Source organism: Mycteria americana, chromosome 4, assembly GCF_035582795.1.
Source record: "Mycteria americana isolate JAX WOST 10 ecotype Jacksonville Zoo and Gardens chromosome 4, USCA_MyAme_1.0, whole genome shotgun sequence".
Taxonomy (NCBI): Eukaryota; Metazoa; Chordata; class Aves; order Ciconiiformes; family Ciconiidae; genus Mycteria; species Mycteria americana.
The window spans coordinates 6899489-6920899 of NC_134368.1; the positions used below are offsets into that span (position 1 = coordinate 6899489).

At 41.0% G+C, this 21411-nt stretch overlaps 1 protein-coding gene across 1 annotated transcript; it reads right to left on the minus strand.

Moving 5' to 3' along the window:
* Positions 1-632: 632 nt before the first annotated feature.
* SUCLG1 (succinate-CoA ligase GDP/ADP-forming subunit alpha) lies at positions 633-18420 on the minus strand. The gene is made up of 9 exons (XM_075499503.1): positions 18270-18420; positions 9557-9660; positions 8559-8675; positions 7830-8042; positions 7684-7741; positions 5275-5358; positions 4496-4647; positions 3824-4012; positions 633-2818 (listed from the first exon to the last, which is right to left on the minus strand). Exons 1-9 carry the CDS (start codon positions 18319-18321, stop codon positions 2792-2794), a joined length of 996 nt encoding a protein of 331 aa, XP_075355618.1. The 5' UTR covers positions 18322-18420; the 3' UTR covers positions 633-2791.
* Between the last annotated feature and the right edge of the window lie 2991 nt (positions 18421-21411).

A 21411-nucleotide genomic window follows, 5' to 3' on the forward strand; every position in this document is an offset into this window, starting at 1 on the left:
GAATCTCACATCAGAACATCATTTTAAGTACAAAGGTACAGAGAGTAACTTACCACTGTCTTTCCCCAAAATAGTACATAACAAAACATTCATCCCGGAAAACAGCATAAACACAGAAGAAAAAAAAAAAAAAATCAGGCATGAATACATTCTAAAAAACACAAAAGGCATAGTATTCATTAGGTGTGACAGACCTCTCTGATCAACTTCAAATAAAATTATCATCATCAAACTCAAGGAGCACCTACTAGTGAGAGGTATCATTCAGAGACAAATATTGCCCAGTAAGAGGAAAAAAAGCATGAAGTGGATCTACATCCTCTTCTCTTTGTTCAAGAAAATCAGCATGGCAATGAATTCCCCCAACCAAAATGAACATCTAGAATTCAAAATGAACATCTAGAATTCATCCCTCAAAAGTGCAAGTGATTTATGGACAGACACCATTGCCAAGTCTAGATCAATGAAAAAAAGGACTATTTCATGAAACTTAATGAGAACTCAAACAGTAACATTAGCAATGTTTCTCTTGCACATAAAAACTACTTACTAAGTTATAAAGTAGTAATAGGTTTAAGGCTCAACACTAACTTAACTTTTGCCTTAAAAACAAAACTGAACAATTTTCCAGATCAGATTACTCGAAATATTTATTCACAAGTACACATGGTATTAAACAGATGTGAATGTTTTCCAAAGAGACATTGTCATTAGCAATGTAAGAGACTCTGATGACATTTGTCATGTGCACATTTTTAGGCAGCAAGAGAAAACTGCGAAAACTAAGCCTTTCTATCAGACAAGGTCAGGTTTCTTCCCCATCCTTAGGTGCTGCTCAGTTCCAGGCTAGTACAGACTGCTTCCCCAGGCCTGAACAGAACCAGGCAATGCTAAGGTGCAGCACCAAATGACTGCTGCAAACATTAGAATCAAGGTCGCATTTTTAAACCCATCCTCAAATTTCAAGATACAAGGAAACACTTTCTCAGGGGACAAGGGTCATTGGAGTTTATGGCTGTCTTCTAAAATAGCTGGTGCCTCTAAAAGAGCTTCCATGGAGCAATCCCTAGCAGGAAACTTACTACACCTCCATTGTCCTGGAAGGTCATCTGTTATAACACTGGTGGCAGTGATGATATTCAGGCAGTTCATCAAGAAGCATTACCCATCCCAAAGGACATGTTGTGGAGAAGCCCACCACTACGATGAGTTACGTTGATTAGCAGGCTCATAAGAAGACAGGCTGCAACATCCTGACATTCATTGGTGAAGAATTGCACTCTTACACAGACTGAGACATGTTAGCACTGGTATTTCTCTAGTTAAAGGGCACCGTTCGGTCTTTTTGCTCCAGATTAAATCAGGCACCACCAGAAAACTAAGCAGCTGAAAATTCCCATCTGTTGTCATAGACTTTATCAAATGATTTACCACTCACTTAGCTGTCTAGTGACAGGATGTCAGGTTCATTTTAGTAAATCATACCAAGGTGAATAATACAGCATCTGGTCTCTGTGTCCTAAGGCCTCTATCATCTGACTGATGCCTGACCATATATGAAGCGTATTAATACACATTCAGTGCAGCGGAGATATGACCTGTCCTTTTATGCATTTCGTCAGGACTTAGCTCTAGAAACTGTAAATGTCAGTATCAAGATATCCGCCTACTGCTTGCATTAGGAAGAGAAATTCCACAGGCATTTGAGTAAGAAAACTAAGAACAGTTTTAAACAAGTAACAACACGAGTTTTCGTAACAGCACCTTTATGGAACACAAGGTTAGCTTTAGACAAGTGCCAGGTTACATGAATTTTCAGTCCTCTCTATAAAGAACACAATCTTGGTTTTAGTCCATCCTGATAAAACTTGTAACACTCATTTATTGGCACAGTGCTTGGGCTATCTCCAAAGTAAAAAATGGGCTTTCTATTACAGTGCTGGGAGTGCTTAACAAGAAAGTTACCTTATTACATTCTTTTCCAGAGAATAATAATTCTCCTCCATTATGTCCCAATGTTATTAGGATTTCAGAACACACAAGCAATGCAATCCTAGTTAAGATAAAGAGGAAATTAAGGTAATGTAAGCTGAAGACCAAATCATTTTCATAGTTACAGACAATTTTGATTATATATTTGCATGGGAAATTAGACTCATTTTTGTGAATAAAAATTCCATTTCTCCACAGAACAAACAGAATTCCTTGCCAGTAGAGGACTACACTGTGCACGGCTCATCAGCCTTGAAAAGAACGTCTGGAATTCAGGCATATCCAGCTACGTGGATCAACAAGCGACCCCTTCAGATCCAGCAGCTTTGGTTTAATGGACGGAAACTTTGGCCTATTGTTCAAACAAACATACTTGCCAGCAACGAACAAGTAAGACTGGATTTTTTAAAAATAAAGCAAAGTTTGATATGTGCATAAAGTCAGTGTCTTTATCCTTAAAAGCATCTCTATACGTGACTTTACCTTAAAAATGGGCAGTGCTTAAGTTACAAAAGATTATTTTGTTTATGATGATTGAAGAAACGGCTCTGCTTCAGGAATTCAAAGGATGAATCAGATTTAGTAGTAGATTTATTAATTTGCTGTGATTTACAATGAGGTGATAACGTCTGAACCAAGGAGACATCAAAACAAGTTTAGCCAGGAGGTTTATGGCTTCCAAGTCAAATTCATAGACCAGTGCCAGCCATTTGGGCAACTGAAGATTAGCAGACAAAAGATAAGCGGAGGCCAGGTGCTGCACTGATGTTTTGGAGACAGTATTCCGAAGTGTCTTCTTTTACAGTAATTTCCTTTTCTCAAACTCCTGCAAAAAGCACACAGACATTACCACTGGGAAAAAAAGAAAATGCTTCTATTACTATTTTATTTTAAATTACTTTGTATTTATCTTAGCAAATCTGATTTTAGGAATTAAAAACTGGAATTAAAAATTAAAATATAAAATGCATAATGTGTGCAAGTTAGGGGAAAGGAGAATAAGTATTCTCCCACCCACCTCACATTAACAAACCAGCTATGAAAACCAGTAGTGCAGGACTGCATTCAGATTGCAATGCTGTCAAGGAACCATTTGCTCCCAGGCATAGCGTAACAGGCTTGAAAAGCACTAATTCTGCATAAGAACTGCAATAGAATGCTTACAGTAAAGGATTCAAGCCAGGGAAGCAAAAAAGCAAAAGATTTTCATTTTAGTAAAGGAAAAAACACAACAGAAGAACAGAAGAATCCCACAGCAGCCTGTGGAAATGCTATACTATACAGTCACCACAGGAGAAAAAAAAAAAAAAATACCCAGCACAGCTGAATTATGCATTTCGTCTAGCTATGAAGCAATACCTTTTTTGGACATGAATTAAAAAAAATGCAAATAATCCTATTCCATGCATAAGTTTTTCAGGTGTATGCATTCAACCATAATTCTGAATTAGTACTTAAAATAGATAGACCTATATGCCAAGGCTTTCCTTCCTCAAATACCCTACTTTCAAAGCATGTTTTTGTACTTTAAATTAATTCGGGTTCTTTGCATCCAGAAAACACAATTCAACAAGTTGCTACACTTGAAAGCAAAATGTAATCTCTTATCTATTTTGCTGTTTTTTCTTTTCTATAAAGGCAACATTACATAAAACTATGTGTGTGTATTATCTAAGTAATAACTGCAGCTTGTTCAGCCAATAGAGTTCTTATTTTAACCAAGTTCAGAGCAACAGAATACTTGAGTAAGAGATGTACTCCCAACTCTTATTCCCTCAAAAGTAGCTTCTTGCTCGGGATGAGTATGTATACCAATTTCCAAAAAACGAACCTTGTAGATGGTGCTACCTAGCTGAGCAGGAGACATGCTGACAACAACACCAGCACTCTGAAGAGCTGCTATCTTCTCTTTAGCTCCACCCTTTCCCCCAGCAATGATCGCTCCAGCATGACCCATCCGCCTGCCTGGAGGAGCAGTCAGACCAGCTATGAATGACACTACCGGCTTGGCATTTGGACCCTGTGAAGAAAGAAAAGATACTGTTTTACATGGGGGAAAGTGAGATGAAAAGTAATTCCAGATGGCAGAATTTTTTTTTTTTTCTAAATATCAACTAGCCAGGCAAAGATGTTAAACAGCTAGAAACCTCAGACAACACATAACCAAGAGTCTGAAGAGTGTGGAATACTTTCTCTCCTGATAAGCATCATAAACCAGAAGCAATCAGAAAAAACTTTAAGACATCTCTCTACAGAGCCACGTATATTACAAAAACCAGAATGTTCACTACAAGTATCATTGAAGGACTAAAAATCTAAAGTTGACACTGCTCTCCAGTTAGATTTAATCTCAATAAAGCTCCTAATTGCAACTCTTTCTCTTCAATAAAAGTATGACTGTTTGGTACTTTTGTAAATAGAGATTCAACTGAGTTTTCCTTGACATGGCAAAAGAAGATGGCTAACTACCAAGGTGTCTGGAAGCAAGCTGTTTAAGACTTACAGCATTATTTTCTTTCAAGAATGCTGCTGCATCTTCTTCAGCATTTCCTCCAATTTCCCCAATCAATATGATCCCTTCAGTATGAGGATCCTTCAGGAAGACATCAAGGCAGTCAATAAAATTAGTTCCATTGAAGGGATCGCCTCCAATCCCTGAAAAAAAATTTAAAACCATGAAAAAAGACTAACTCAAGATAATGATATTGCATTTACGATAAAAGTTTCAAAGTAAATTTCAGCATGAAGAGTATTCCCAAAGGCTCCTAAGAGGGGCAGCTCTGAAGGCTCTTCCCAAGTCAGAAAGTGCCAAGTTCCGGCTCCAAATATCTCCCCCACAATTTACAGAAAGCTTTGATATCTGAATAATCACCTTTCAAACCATAAGCAAAATATTGAAAGACACAGCAGGACCAAGACCGTAGCTCCAGAATTTTGCTGTGAGAAAACTGAATTTACTTAACATAACCAATTAAATGCCTAACGATGCCCTATCCCTTTATAATTAAACTTCTTGGGAAAATTTGTTTCCAAATTGACATCATATTTGCTGGCAGTTCTCCATTCAAAGCTGGCTTTTTTTACTGGTTTTAGGCTTTTATTACTCTGATGTGGAAACGATAATAGAGAAGGGTTATGCTCTTCACAGCACACAGGGATCTCATTTCTCAACATAACTGCCATTCAGCAATTTCTTGCAAAAAAGAAATTACGTTGGATTTCTTCTTGTACAGAAAAAGCAGATTAGTCTAGGTGCAACAGGCTGTTTCTGAGGAAACATACCAATGCAGAAAGACTGCCCCAATCCAACTTGCGTTGTCTGATGAACAGCTTCATATGTCAGGGTTCCAGATCTTGACACAATACCTTTAGGAAAGAAAATGAGATAAACTTAACACTAACACTAAGTGCATGACTAGAGGCAGCTGTTCTTATATTCATTAAAATCACCTTAATAAACTGAACATGAGATGCCAGGTTTTCCAGCTATCCTTGCCGAAACATGAAAACTCCATATAGGATTCTATCTGTACTATTTCTTGGGTGGCATTTTTTGACACTTAATTGTCAACAGATTAAACCTGCCCAGAAAGTCAGTAATATTGGCTGAGACAGCATTCCTCGTGCTACAGCTTTACCAGGAAAGAAAACTGAAAACAAAATAGAAGAATATATTTCTTGTCTTGTATGCGAATAGCTGATGTACTGAACTTGAAACAGAGTTGCAGCTCAACAGTTAACAAAATAATTCTGTATTAATCACATCTCCAGTATGGCCCGGCACACGAGAGATCCTCCAGAACAGAAATATGCTGCACAAATGCAAGTTATCACTATTAAGGTGTTTGTTGCTGCAGCTCACTGCTCTACAATACACATTCAGCATTTACATTACAATATTACAAGAGACCACAGCCCTAGTTTTAAATTCAGAATGTAAGGTAATACAGAGCCTAGATCGGGGCAAAATATTTGCATGTTTTTTTGTTCATTTTTCCAAGTCAAGATTTCTGTTAATACTACAAGAGGGAAGGTTTCCAGGAAAAACAGACATCATCTTCCATCTACTTCAAGCCATCTACCAAGGAATATAATAAGTATATTGCATGAACACAGGAAAAAATACACCACTAGACTAACAACTTCAGGTTTTTAACTGTTTATACTGTTGGACAACGCAGATGTCCGTTAGCAAAGGTTTTTTTCTTGCTATGTTTGCAAAGGGCTTCCTGTTTACTATTAAGATCAGATTGCCTCAGAGAAGCTACAGATAAAGGTCCAAAGACTGTGGCTATTTTTATAGCTTGCATCCCAAACTTATCAAATGATTCTTGGACGCTTCACAGTAATAGAAAGCTGGGGAGCATATCACCAAAGGTCATAGTGTTAGACGAAGCTGGGAGGATGGCAAAGTTACATCTTTATTCCCTGATCCTTGGATCACCATAATGAAAATGTTTCCAGCAATGGTGGGCCAACTGGATTCAGGATTTAAAATATTCTTTTCCACTTGATGTGCCTTGCATTCAGATTCTAATATCTTGTGACTACAAGATATTTCTTGCAGATATTTAGAAAATCTTAAGAGAACTTTGATTCAGAAGGGAGCTCAGGGCAACATCGGTTGATGCTACCTTTTACAGCCATAGAGCAATGTCTTGATAGTATCTACAAAGGGCATAATTGCAGTCATCTGACTTTTCAATTCCAGGCTTATAGGTATTTCTGAAAGCTGGAGGTGTGACACGAGTGTTAATGCATCCTCCAGCATTCACTAGGTACAGCTTATTCTCAAGTCAGAAGTGGTTAAGTAGAAGAGATAGTTTCTCGTGTTAGAAAAACTGCACTGCATCCACGTAGTTCAAGACCACTGAACAGGTCTTCCCACAGTAAACACGCTTTTCATCAAAAACAATTGTAACGTTGCAAAGGGTACTGTTCTCAAGTTAAACTCGTTACCTCGCTGACAGATAACGGCAGCATATTGTTGTAGACAGCATGTTCTATTTAAGTACAAATGCATATTTTGGAAGAATTTTCTGTATAGCTCCTGAACGGCATTATTTTAAAAATAATCAAGTTGTTATTTCTATAGTTTAGAACAAGGAACCAACAGAAGTCAGGACAAGAGACTTGCATGCAACAGGGTGTGTAACTAACACAGGATTATGAACAAGTCACTGCCTTTCTGACCTTAATTCCGCTGTCTGAGAAGTGGGTATATTTGTCACTTTCACCCACCATGCTATAGTTGTCTAACTTGTCATGTTATAAATTTGCCTGTGATCTCTTCACTTTTCTATGATATTGAGCTCACTATAGGTGTGCGATCCTAGTCCTCGGGAGCCAAGCTGTTGGAAGGAATAGCATTGGAGAACTTAGTGCTCTCAAATCCCATAATAAATGGAGGTGTCCTCCAAGGAGGTGTTAAGGAAACTAAGTCAATCACAATACTTAAGGAAACTTCCAATTGCTTTGCCTCTACCATCAGTACTCAGTGCCTGCCATGGGAGACTGATTGATTTTGGCCTTCAGGATTGATAATGGCTAAGCTCACTTACAAACTGAAGGACAGACAAGCTGTTATACAGCCTGTCAACTGTCAGGGCAGGATGTGACTAGCCTCACGAGTAAGAGCACTAGAGTACCAAACTTTAGTTTTAGATTATGCATAAACATTCAAAAACTCACCAATTCTTCCCTTCTTGTGAATGTGACCAGGCATGATACCAATTTTACATTCTCCAGGCTAAGGAAAGAGTGGGAGAAGTCAGATGGAACATTCAAACCGTCACTAAGAATGGCTCAGTCTTGGAGCAAATCCAGAAGTCACTTACATTAATGACTCCAGGGCAGTTCGGGCCCACTAGTCGAGTCTTATCCTGCCGAAGCAGTCTGTGTTTAACCCGAACCATGTCCTGCTGGGGAATACCTTCAGTAATGCATACAACTAAGGGCATTTCTGCATCGATTGCTTCATTGATCGCAGCAGCAGCAAATGGAGGAGGTACATATATAACAGTGGCAGAAGCACCAGTTTGTTCTTTGGCCTACAATGGACATAACAAAAGATATCAAGCATTTAGTGGGGTGGAAGAGAACATTTGACGACTAGTCATTTAAAATATGTCCATTCACAGGCATAAATTAAGTGAATGGGTATGTATTAGTTTATTATAATCACAGTAAGTGTTAAATTCACTGAAGGTGGGACACATACAGTGCAACTAGGGAACTGAGAACTAACCACTCTTGGCAAAGGATCTGCCCCATGGTGTTCATCATAAATACCCTTAGATAACGGTTTGCTAAAAATTCATCATACACACCAGAATCAATCAGAAACTAGTTTCATGCATAAAGTGTGTCCAGACTCTGAACTTCACAGTGGAAGCCAAACTCATGCTTGACCACACTGAATGCTCCCTCTTTTACAAGGCTTCCATTTCACTCCTTGCACGGTGACATCCATGGCTCAAATATTTGTCTCTTCAGTGTGAGCAATGAAATAAAGAGCACTTCAGCAGCATTAAATTGCCTGCCCTCCAGTCATTGCTGCAAATTACCTCCTTCACAGAATTAAACACAGGCAGACCCAGATGAGTTTTTCCCCCTTTCCCTGGAGAAATTCCTCCAACTAGATTGGTGCCATAGTCCAATGCCTGCTGGCTGTGAAAGGTGCCCTATGAGAGAGAAAATAAGTAAAGTTAAAAAGCATGTAATAGCAAATAAAATGATCCAAAAAAAAGTTGATGTTACCTATAATTCTGAAGGCAATTTATGGCACTTAAATTTGCAATGAGAAGGGAGGTTTTCACTACATATACACAACCAGCTATTTTGAAGAGTGCACCAACATGTTTTAAATGGATTCAGAATAGGCTATGCTTTTTCTTTTAAATCAGAGCACTGTGGTTGCACACTAAAGGATATTTTGTTGTGTATTGCTAATACACCGGCAGACACAGCAGCCACATTTTATTTTCCACATCAAGTCTGGCAGATGACAAACACTATAATGAAATAGAAGAAATTAGCACTCTCATCCATGCTGATAGCTTTAGCAAAAGCAGTCTTCTCCCCTCGCAAACATGTAAAAGAGTGAATGTGAGAAAATTATTAAATCTCCTGAAATAAAAAGAGAAATTTAATTCATAGGCATTGACATTCAAAGACATTTGTGAAAGAGGCACTTCTAAAATGGTAAGGGTTTTGTATTTTTTTGCAAATCTCCCCTCACAAAGAAACCCTTTCAGTTGTATACAATAAAAAGGCTTAAAACCAAAAAATCAAAAGTAATATAATAGAAATTACTCAAAACCAAGTTTTAAGCTTGTGCACAAGTGAAAAAAAAATCTAGTCTATTGAATTTAAGGAAAAAAAAGTCTATTTGGACCAAAGAAAGGAAACTACAGTGCTGACGGGACCTTCCTGATCATGAAGTCCGGCTTCCGATAAACACAGGCAAAGCCAGTATATAATCCCTTTTACACGTTATTATGGGTTTTGGCCAACTAACTTTCTGAACTGCAAGAGTGGTAGAAGAAATAGTTCATATACATACCTGTTTGCCTGTAAAACCCTGACAGATAACCTTTGTATTTTTGTCAATATACAGATTTTTCCTTGACGCCGAGTAGGAGCAGTGTCGTACTCCATTCTGTTGCACTAAAGAAGAAAAGAGAGGACAAACCATTAATCCACTGCTTTGTTAGACTAAGTCAAAAAATGTCCTATCAAGTAAGTGCATATATATTAATGCTTACATCAAAAGACGAATTGATCCAGTAGTTCATGTTTTCAAAAAGCAACTCTGAATACTTGTAAGTATTTAGGACTTGTTATTCTAAGATATTAAACACCTGTATTTCACTCTACCTATCATCATGATTACTCAGTTTGCTAGGAATCGGGCCAGGTATTTCTCATATTGGGTACTTAATATCAGAACTCCAGTCACAACAAACAGACAGAAACATCACCTTAACAACTATTTTCATTTGCAAATGAACATGTTTCTGTCCTCTAAGAAATTCTGCAAAGTGACAAAGCAGAACTAAAATCCTGATATCCCAGAGGCTGTTATAACGTCGGTACTATGTTACACCTTCTGTGAACATAGCACAGTCCGTACCAGACAATGAGAAGTACCGAAGAGGTCAAGGGTCCCTCAGCCCAGGTGAAACCTAATGCCAAGCAAGACATACAGCAAGAGACCTTTTTCCAACAGATGCCTAGCTACAGGAGCCTAGTCATCACTGCTTGAAACGCACTTGGGATCGTGAGGAAATACAGCTCTGCAGATACTCCACTAAAATAATTTTCAATTTAGTTCTCACAACTCTGGTACGGAAAAAAAAGCAACACAACACCTTGTCCTGGTTTCGGCTGGGATAGAGTTAATTTTCTTTCCAGTAGCTGGTATAGTGCTGTGTTTTGGATTTAGTAGGAGAATAAGGATAACACACTGATGTTTTAGCTGTTGCTAAGTAATGTTTACACTAGTCAAGGACTTTTCAGCTTCCCATGCTCTGCCAGGCGCACAAGAAGCTGGGAGGAGGCACAGCCAAGACAGTTGATCCAAACTGGCCAAAGGGCTATTCCAAGCCATATGGCGTCATGCTCAGTATAGAAACCGGGGGAAGTTGGCTGGGGAGCAGTGATCGCTGCTCGGGGACTGGCTGGGCGTCGGTTGGCAGGTGGTGAGCGGTTGCATCACTTGTTTTTCCCTGGGTTTTGTTCCTCTCTCTCTCTCATTGTTGTTTTCCTTTTCTTTTTTTTTTTTTCCCAATTATGAACTACAGAAAAACAGCACAGTGCATGCTGGTATCAAAAAGACAAGGAGACTGACTGCATCTCTGCTGAAGGGAAAGATATGTTGACATCAAATGATGAAAAAAGGCACAGAATGTTACCATGCAAGAAAGCTCGAGACGAGGAGGAAAAAGAGGTCTTCTGGTATAAAAAGGATGCACATATTGCCTATATTCGTTGCCATATGCTTTTTCAAATACCAGAGTTTTGAGGGGATCAGAACCGATTTACTCCCTGAAAGTGTTTTAAGATGAAAAACGTATTCTGTGCTCAGAGTGAACATGGGAGGGTACAATCCTAATACAGAAACTGACACTAGTATGTTACTATATACCTCTTTAACTCTTTTAAAACTTTACCACTTAAGACTTAAGGAAGTAAAAAGTGAAGCTGAAATAAAAATAAGAGATTCTGAATCATGGTGCCTGGACTGTTTCACATACTTGCTCAGGCATGCCTGAACAGGAGGGATTTTTTTTCTTTTTCTATTTTTAGAAAGGAAGCAAAAGCTAATAAGCGGAAAAGAGGGAAAAGGTAGTATTCAATATAAACCGCTAATGCACAGAATTTATTGAGATGCATTATTAACTTCTTGTAATAACACAATTTCTATGGGGTAGTAAAAAAAGTGCAGAAAACAAGATCCATGTATATACACATTTCTATCACAGAGCTACATAGGACTCTTCCACAAGTACTTTTGCTAACTAAATTTTAGTGATACACTGCTTTTATGCTTTACTTCTATTCAAAAAAAGCAAGAAGAAAAATAAAACCATGCCAGAAGAAGCCTACAGGCATCAGTGCTATTGCTAAATCTAAAGTCCTTACTCTGTTCTTAAAGAGTGCTGACAGAAACACAGGACTTCAACTCCTACCACCTCCTGCCATTCTCTAATGGCAGCACCACCATCTTCGGACATAAAGTAAACATAAAGTAAATTCAGCAAATTCATTCAACATAAAGTAAAATTCAGCTAGATTTTAAAGAGAAATGTACAGACTAGCATGCAGTAAACTTGTAAGAAAAGTGGTAAAAGTGCACGTCAGCATATTGACCATTAGGGTTTTAACCTAAATCATATATTTATCCACAAATACTGTTACAAAACCTTTAATGTCAAGGAGAAATACAAAGCAGTAATGGACAAAACATGTCCGAAGCTAAGATTTAATGAATAGGGTTGTGAGTTTGTCTGTGGAACAGTAGAGGAAAGTCTTGCTGATCAATTGCCACAGCTACAGAAGACAGCACAGCATGGTCTTCGTGCTTGGCCAACAGCTTAGCCTTCCTAGACAAGGCTGCAATGCCCTACAGGCTGCACCTGAGCTGCAACACCAAGTCACTCAACTTTGCGCAACCGGCAAACAGCAGCCTGCCTCCAGCCAAGGAGAGACCAAATAAGCAGAGAAACAGTTGACCTGCTGGTTAGGAGAACAGGGCATCGGTCTACCTGAACCCAGCCATTCAGGCAATCCCTCGTGGGCATGGGATACGACTGGGTGAAACCCAACCTTGAGAAAAGCAGAGGACGATCCCCCTGTGAAGAAGCTGTTACAGTCAAGACCTACCACCATCAATACCTTGTGGAGAACAGTCTGGGCTTCCAGAAGTATGGGAGTGCATGTTTTGAAAGCCCTCTGATGGGCCTGCAAGGGTAAAGAATAAACAGGCAACAGTAATTCAAATCTAAGTTTTACACATACTGTCTGTGCTACAACACTGACAAGTCCACCTGCAAAATAACACAGGGCAGCTTGCCAGGCACACAGCACACACTCAGTAATTTCAGTATTTGGGGGGGGGGGAATATCCAAACTTTGACAAATAGTCACTCCTTTCTCTATACCGTAAAAGCAATTCTACAGTCCCAGTTCAGCTGTCTGTTCCATATCTATTTTCAGATATTTATAACCTTGCACAAAAATGTTTTTGAAAGCTTAAGTTTGTCAATTCTCAGTTTTGAGAAGTCTATATAGATATATTTTTCAAGGCTAAGAAGCTTTTGAGCATTTTCCAAGCTATCAAAGTAAAAAAAAAAAAAAATAAAAATAATTTTAGGGACTGATAACTAAAAGACAGCTTAAACTCCAAGCTTTGTATGGATTTACTGTTGAAAACTGTATGTGCTTCTTACATGACTGAAGAGCCCTGGTTCAGAGAAAATACAGCTGGTTCAAAAAAGCCTGGCCATAGGCTTGAGCCATTTGCTGTCTTCAGAGAGAGGCAGCTTAGCATGGGCACACATCTAGGGAGCGATACATTTTTGAAGAAATTTAAAAAAAAAAAAAAAAAAATTCACTTTGCACTTTCTGGGCTGGATGAGTCTGAGTTTTGGGGGGTTTTTAAACTGACATGATACAGCTCTGTATTTCTCTCCATGGCCTCGTCTGAAGCAGAAAAGTTTGCCTCAGTTATCAGCACAGTAGGAGCAGAAGGGACAGTCAAGATGAGGTTCTGCTGTACATGGCACAAACAGCAAGTCCCGGGTGCAAACAGCTAGCAATTTAAAGAGTTAAGACAGATATAAGATGAGAAGGAAACAGGTGGAAAATCAAATGGTATGCCTAAGTTCACAGCAGGTAAGAGTCAGAAATAGAATCCAAGTCTCAATTTCCACCCAGGACCTTCATTCACTAGCTTGTACTGCTTCACATCTTCCAACGCTGGTTCAGGCAATTGCTTTTACTAGAACAAATTAGGGTGCCCAAGTGTAAATGCATTTTCCTTTCAAGAAGACAGGATTAAAAAAAAGATTATTTGCTCTTCTGGTTACCAGGATTCAGCCATGAACCAGTAAAAGCCAAACTCATTGGTGATGCTATTTTAATGCACACATCTAAATTACAGGCCAAGTTACAAAGGTGCAGGTTCCAGATGAAGCCCTAGAGCATAAGGACAAGTCTTATCAAATCCAAATCTTATCGAACGCACATTGAAGTGCTGTATTTTGTATAAGCAGAGGTCTAACATAACATTACTGTGTCCAACAAAGGTCCCTAATAGACCTTTTGAAAAGAGTATTAAAACTAAAATAAGAAACTGGATAATCTTTTGCAGGCAGTCCCTTTCACTTCAGCCCCATCCCTGTTCTGTTTTGCATAGCTTGTGGTTAAAAAAAAAAAGTTATGCAAAGAACAAGATGCATTTATTTTTGTTTTCCAGTACCTTAGCTCCTACATAGCTAAAGAGAAGTACTGTGGCAAGAACCTACTTTAGTCCAAGTAGCTGTGAAAGGTACTCAAACACCAAAACCCTGCTGTTGCAGGATAGATTTGAAAAGCGCCATCTAAATTTAGCAGAGGGGTATAAACCTCTATATAAAACATCAGTTGTTTTACAGTAAAGGAACCTTACTAGAAACTAAGAGACAGAATTACGTCCAACACACACGCTGCTGGTAGTTACTCTTTCATTTCCAGGGAACGAGGTCCCAGCCGAGCCCAGAACTCACTGTAGTCCAAGTAACAGGAAAACCCAGCTACACTGACGTCTTAAAAGAAAACTCACAATTTGTAGCCTTGAGCAGGGCTTTAAGTTCACTTGTCTATTACAGCTAAAAAGCCTTTCTAGAAAATACACTATTATTTATCATGAAGTCCAAACATGAATTTACATGTTAAAAAGAAAACTGACCCATTTGCAAGGTATTTTAAAGCACACATCGAATGTAAATACTGTTTAGACTGAGCTTTCAGGCACTCATTGAGCAGCAACACCTCCCAAGCACAAATCTCATTTAAAATGATACAACCCAAGCTACATTTGCCCAGCTTATTTGTGTTGTGTGAGCCAGCTGACAGTACAGATACTAAGGGCTAAATCTCTTCCTTACTCAAACTTTACAAAGCTGAAAACTTGTTACTCTCATGACTTCCTGCAAGATTCCCTAGAGCTACAGACAGGAATCCAAGTCGGTGTGCCTTCCTCTTGCCCACATTTATCCCAGACAAAAAGAAAAGAAGCTGAGGTAGCATCTGAGGGTGCTTACAAAAGGAGCACAATACAAAAGCATGGCAAAACAGCAGAGATTCCTTTCTAGAAGGACCTAAGCAGACACCTACATTGCCAGAAGACTGAAAAGTAATAAGTTAAATTATTCGTCTATTACCCCTTGAAATAGCCAGAGAACTTGGAGATGAAGGACGATACTCCTTTTCCTTTCTATTACCTATGTAAGGAAAGAAGAAAGCCTTAGGAATCATATGGGCTCCAATGTAAATAGGGAAAATGGAGGTCAGTGCAGGGGAAACTCAGGGAAGGACTGAGGTACAAAGAACACTAGTGAAAATGCTAAAAAGTGTCTTTTCACATATCCTCCCCTTATTTTCCATCAGTTACAGACCTCCAGTTTGTTTCTAAGAAAACCGCTCAATATTTTGTACATGTTTAATTTGCATTTTTATGACCATCTCCTTTCTCCTTCCTCTGCCTACGAATGTATGGCCTGAAGAGGACAGAACAAAACCGGTTCTGGACAGCTTCTTACATTACAAAAGAGTATAGACATTAAAAAAAAAGTTTGGCAAAGACCAAAGTGCTGCAGCAAATTTCAGAGTTTACTGACTAGAAGCTTGATATTAACACAAATATTCCACACACAGTTTCCCATCCTAGTTCTCTATTAGGTTTTAGTCTTCATTATCACGCCATATGTATATATTCACACACACAATTACATTTGGATAATTCTCTCCCCTCCCCAAACCCATCTACAGAATTCACCCTTAAAGGTATCAGTTGCATTAGTAGAAGATCATCTTTATGGACAAAGAAGTTTTCATGCTATTGAGGGATTGCTCAAAATATCTTACTCCTGGTTTTAAAGAGGATTATATGCTCAGAGAAGGATTTCTAGCATACCAGCCTCTCTTCTCTCACCCTTCCCTTGCCAAATTCCTGTTAATTACGGAAAACCCAGTTTATGAACATGGCATAGGAGTTGAGGAGTTAAGTAAATTAATCAGTCCGTAAAGGACAGATGCAATGACTACACTACACCTACCATATTAAACAAAACTAGGACTAATGGGCAAATGACATTCAGAAAAATTTCAGTCCTTTCGACACACCTCTCTTTCCTAATCAAAAATCCCCGCTCATTGCGATGGACATTACTGGCTACATGGGCTCATGGGAGACACGGTGGCATTTGAAAGAAAGGCTGTCTCCTGAATTTATGAAGCTGAAACAAAGTGAAGCATCTCAGTGAAACTGCAGGCCCTTGAGGAAACAAGCACGTTCTTCTCAGCACAAATCAACTATTTCTTGTAAGGCAACAAACTGTTTTTCCCCATGTATACTCCACTAAGAACGTGTGCAGCTAAAGGTTTGGGAGCTTCCCCCACACACACACCCCGCATTATTTACATAAAAAACAACTAACAAATTCTTCAATTTAGATTGTTATTTCTGCAGCAATTCTTTGCCAGGGTTATTCACATAATTTACTGTAATCTTTTAATCTAAGAGCTCTACAAAGCCTTCTAACATGCCCAGAACATAAGATCCCTAATCCTGGCTCTCCGATCACAGTTCAGGTGCCTACACAGACTCTCTTCAAAGTGTGGTATAGACCGGCATAGGTCTGTCTTGACTCTGTCCATATAAAACCAGTGCCTTGAGCTGACCTTTGAGCAAGCACTTACCATTCATTGACATATTTCATACTATGTTTTCACAACTTCCTGAACGGAACCTTATGGATACACACCCACGTGCATCGCTTTTGCAAGAGAACACACTAGAAACTCATGATTTTAAATCACCACTGAGAGAAGCAGATGTTAATTATTTGTTACTGAAAACATACGTACAAAGTCCAAATTTAAGGTTTCAGCCATCTTTTAATGTTTTGTAAAGGGCATCAAACCAAACAAAGAAAGGTTTCCAATGAAGGACTATTTCATCTTGCAGGAGTTTCTTTAAGACTTCATGAACTGTTGCAAATAGAACACTTATTGAGCCACTGGGACGACTACTTCCCCTCCACCCCCCCAAAATCATCTTAATCACTTTTTCCTGAATCTCTTATTGCTATTTGTAAAGGGAACAATGTGGGGTTTTAACACGTAAAACTGCACCCAAGAGTAGCTCTGCTGGGAGTATAAATTAACCTAAATTGGAGGTGCTATGTTCCCATCTGTTCCCCTCCATCAGAATCAATTCTCATTGTACTCAGCAGAGCCAATTCAAAGAGCTGAACTGGCAGAAATTAACAGTACAGTAAGAAAATACAGTTTTCTGCTCATGGAGAACAAGAGGTAGGAACAGATGGCTACCTGAGGGGTGGTAGGTGTGCTACAGGAACAACCCAGACCAGCTTAAAATCTTGTGGGATCATGTTACTAGACCCTGGCCTGCAAGTTACCACCACGCTGAGACAAAAAAACTTTGCGTCCAGCAAAATGAGGTAGGTGTAAGTTTGTCCATTTAGTCTCAGCTGCAAGAACCAAGATTAATGCACCAATTCCTCAGTTCAGATTCCAAGAAACAAGTCTTATGCCTAGGCATACCCATACTGATTTGAGTAGAGGATGCAGCATTAACTGCACAAAAAAAGCACACTGAAAAGAAAAAAAAAAAGGGCACTTTATTTTTTATTGTGATCTTCAGAACAACACATATAAAAACTTTCAAGCTGAAGAACAGTCAGACTGTTCACGTTCTCCATAATTAAAGGCTAATATTCTTGTTCTTGACGACAAAAACAACTTTACCAACTTGTGTTGAAGTCACAGGATAATTTAGGGACCTCAAGAGCTCTCTAGTCCAAAACACCCCTCGAAGCAACTAGATCCAACTCTATCAGCTTCCTCTGGGTCTCGTCGAGCTTTTAGTATTTCAGGGAATATAACGGAGAGAACAACTTCTCTGGGTCCCCACACCTGCGGCTTCAATCCGAAAACTTTTCCTAACTTTTAAAAACAGTTCTCCTTGCAGCCACGCGTGCCCCGTGCCCTATGCTGCCGTGCACCTCCGAGAAGAGCCTGCCTCCGTCTTCCCTCCACCTAACGCTCTGGAAGAGGGGCCGCCGGCACCGGAAAACAGTACTGATCACGCCTTGGGCCTTCCGCGCTGAGGCTGAGGAGACCCAGCTCCGCCAGCAGACCGAGGCCCGGGAGAGGGGCTTGCTCGCCACAGCCCCGCGCCCGGAAATCTGGTGATACCCTCGGGGACAGGCGGGACGCTCCCCCTCCCCCGGGTGACCTTGCCCCGCCGCAGGCCCGGCACTTTCCCCTCCCGTGGCGGGCGGAGGCGGCCGGGCCCCGGTGGCGGCGGCGGCGGACGGCGGCGGCGGCAGCCCCCCCCCCCCCTTCAGGCCCCGCGGCCTACTGCGGAGGGGCGCCGCGGGAGGCGAGGGGGGGAGCAGGCCGCGGCGGAGAGCGGTTGCCAGGCAGCGGGGAGGGCCCCGCAGCGCCCGCGGCCCGGCGCGGGGGGGTGCCGGCGGCTCGGTACTCACGGCGGAGGAAGCGGCCCAGGAGGCGGGCGGCGGCGCGGCTGCAGTGAGACATCGTCCCCTTCGCCAATGACACCGGCCCGGCGGATCGCGGCGGGCGGGCGGCCCTGCGCGGCGCCTGAGCACTGCCCACCCCGGCGCGGCGCCGGGCAGCCCCGCGCGAGGATTGGCTCAGCCCGGAGGGCCCTCCCGGTGGCGGCAGCCAATCAAAGACGAGCTGGCGGGGCGGGGCCGGAAGGAGCCCCGCGGGGCATTGTGGGTGTGGTAGTCCGCGGCGGCCTCGGGGGAGGCGGGTGACAGGGCCGCGCTGTGACAGACCTGCCGCCGCCGCCGCCGCGCGGGAGGAGGGTGACAGGCGGCCCTGGTAGCTCCTAACTTGTGCTCCGTTCAGGCCAAAACCCGTTTTTGATGGGTGGCTGCCGTGGCTGCCCGTTAAAAGCCAGCATGGCACATCCATAGGTGGTCGGTAACGGTGAGGAGAAGCGTTTCCAAACAAGCCAAAGGGGTTTGCAGGCGGGGAGGGTTCGCTGGGTGCTGTGGCGGCGGGGGCACGCAAATTCCAGAAAAGTCACATTTTTCAGGGAAAGGTGGTATCTTCTAAGTGATTAACCGATATATAAACCCACATCTAAATTAATTGGTCAATCAAATGAAATACGTAACCCCTCTCTAGAAACCTGACCTCATTTGTTATTAATTTGTGTGAAGTGCTGTAGAAAGCGAGCAAAACCCCTGTCCCGAAGGGGGTGGAGGGGACATTAAGTAAATGCGGCGAGACACGAGGACGACGCAAGGAGGACACAGGCGATAGTCCCAGGAAGAGCGACTTGGCTGTAACAGCCAGCCTGGTAAGCGGCAGTCCTGCGCACCCGCTGCTTTATTGGGACTAAATGGTTTGAGATTAAATCATTTTAAAAAATGGAGGAGAACTGACAGTCCTCTTCCTCATTCACCATGGACAGTTTACTCACCTGGCTGATGCTGGGGCTGGAAAAGGAGTGTATTTTAATAAATCAAACAACACAGTTCTGAAACAATAATTAGTGTTTTCTTTCCTCCCTACAGAGATTCTTAACAGCAGCATTTTCTTCCTGCTAAACTTCAGGGGGCATTTGTTCTGGAAGAGAAAATGGTTAATGAACCACAAGAAAGGCTCGGCTCCTATTTTTTGACAAGGGAGTTTAGGCAAACATTCACAAAAAAAGCATGTGTCAGGGACAGTGATTATGGGAGCGGCATCTCCAGAGCAAACAGAGGATATGTCTGTACCTGGAGCTTGTAGGAAAGTTAGAATAATCAGGGAAAGCTGTGAAGTCAGCTCATTTATTAAAAAAATGTGCAATTCTTGTAGCCACGAGAAAATTGAACTTAGGTCAGTGTCACAAGAAACCACTGAACTCTACAATGAGGCTTCCCACAAAGGGTTTTAAAATGCTTTAACTTCTACACGAGCTTCAGACACAGGTCAGTTCATCACCTACACCATCGGCTGCCTTCAGTAACAGCACGTGCATATATTTGTGTATCTGTGGGCAGAGGCGTGTGGGAGGGGGGCAAGAAGAGACAAAGTATTCCTTTAGGACAAAAGTAAACATGCAAAGGCATACTCTGATTTCATCCTGATTATTTCATTCACTTCATGTCCATAAAACTGAGGCCAGAATGGGGCCGTAATAAATAAATGAAGCAACCAAATGTTCTGCTTCTTAAGAGGTATATATGATCCCCTTAGGAGGACATACACACTGATTTTATAAGCAACCCACTCACTACTAAAAGATTTATACCTGGATCCATTTCCAAACCAATTTTTCCTTGGCTTGAGGCTTTCACTAAGACTCTTGTGGGGATTATAGAATTTGAGTTAGATGCCACTGTATTATCATTCTGTATATAGGAAGATTTTGCTTTTAGCAGTTTCTCAACAAAACTCTCTTTTCAGGAGGGGGAGAGAGAGAAGCTGATCTAGAAAATAACACATGAAAGAAACGAGTGAGACTGGGTAGCAGAAAACCAAAGGGAACAATAAGAACCCCAACTGTTTCTAAGTGATCCCCCTCCCCTTGGTTTGTAGGTGGCAGTGACAGGCAGGGCTGTCCCACTGCCAGGGGTCAGAGAAGAGTCCCAGTCCTGTCCACAGGGAAATCTGGAGCTTTTGACCCCAGCTAAATTATACAGTGGGTTATTCTTTCTCTCCTTTTTATGTTAAGCTATGTAGTCTCAGAAGTCCATCTGTTGGATATCAAATGCATTTAAAATAACTCAGGCATGAAGTCAAACAATATGACAAAATAAGGACAACTGCAATTTTTTAGTGTTTTTAGTAGGATTGTGTAAGATGAGGCTTTGGCTTGTTGGGTTTTTTTTTTTTCAAATCTCAGTAGCAGAAACATCTCTTTAGTCATTTGAATTCAAAACCTGAATGCATACAGAGTCTTTTGAATCTTAATATTGATGCAAGTCATTATTACCCTAACAGTAAAAGTTTCAAGGTACGGAAACCAGCTGTACAATGTATAATCGGCCAGACATACATGGAACTGAGAAAAAATAAACCTGTTTTCATTTGTTTTAACGCAGTGCTCTGGTTCCTATCAGAGAACACTCTGTCCCTCCAACATGAATTTAGCTGATTTAGTCATCTGCCTGGAAAGAAATCATTCAGCCCAGGGAAAAACAATACAGCAATTAGCAACACTCAGGTATCAATGACAGGGGCTGCCTTACAAAGTTCAGGACAGACCCGGTGCTGGCTCAGAGTGGGGTAACCAAAGGATTAAGAAAGATTTGGGGATTTAATCTAAGAACAATACTTTTCAACCATAGCAGAAAACCCAAAGGTCAGATAAGGGGTGGAGTCTCTCCCTAATGCATTTTTAAGTAAGCGACTTCCTTTTAAGAGTAAGGCAGATCCTGGAGCTGAACCTGATGAAAATCACAAACCCAGGGACAAACTGAATTATAGTGAAAACATTTTTCTTGCTTTCTTACTCATAGTTGGGTTTTAATCCTGTTTGAAAGCAGATCTTCCTGATACTAAGCACAGGATTTCTGCTTAGTATCCCTCTGCAGAGGGCTTGACCTTCTAGTAAAAAGCCCAAAGAAACATCATGTTACTGTTTACCTACCCCAGGAGTTCCAGCTC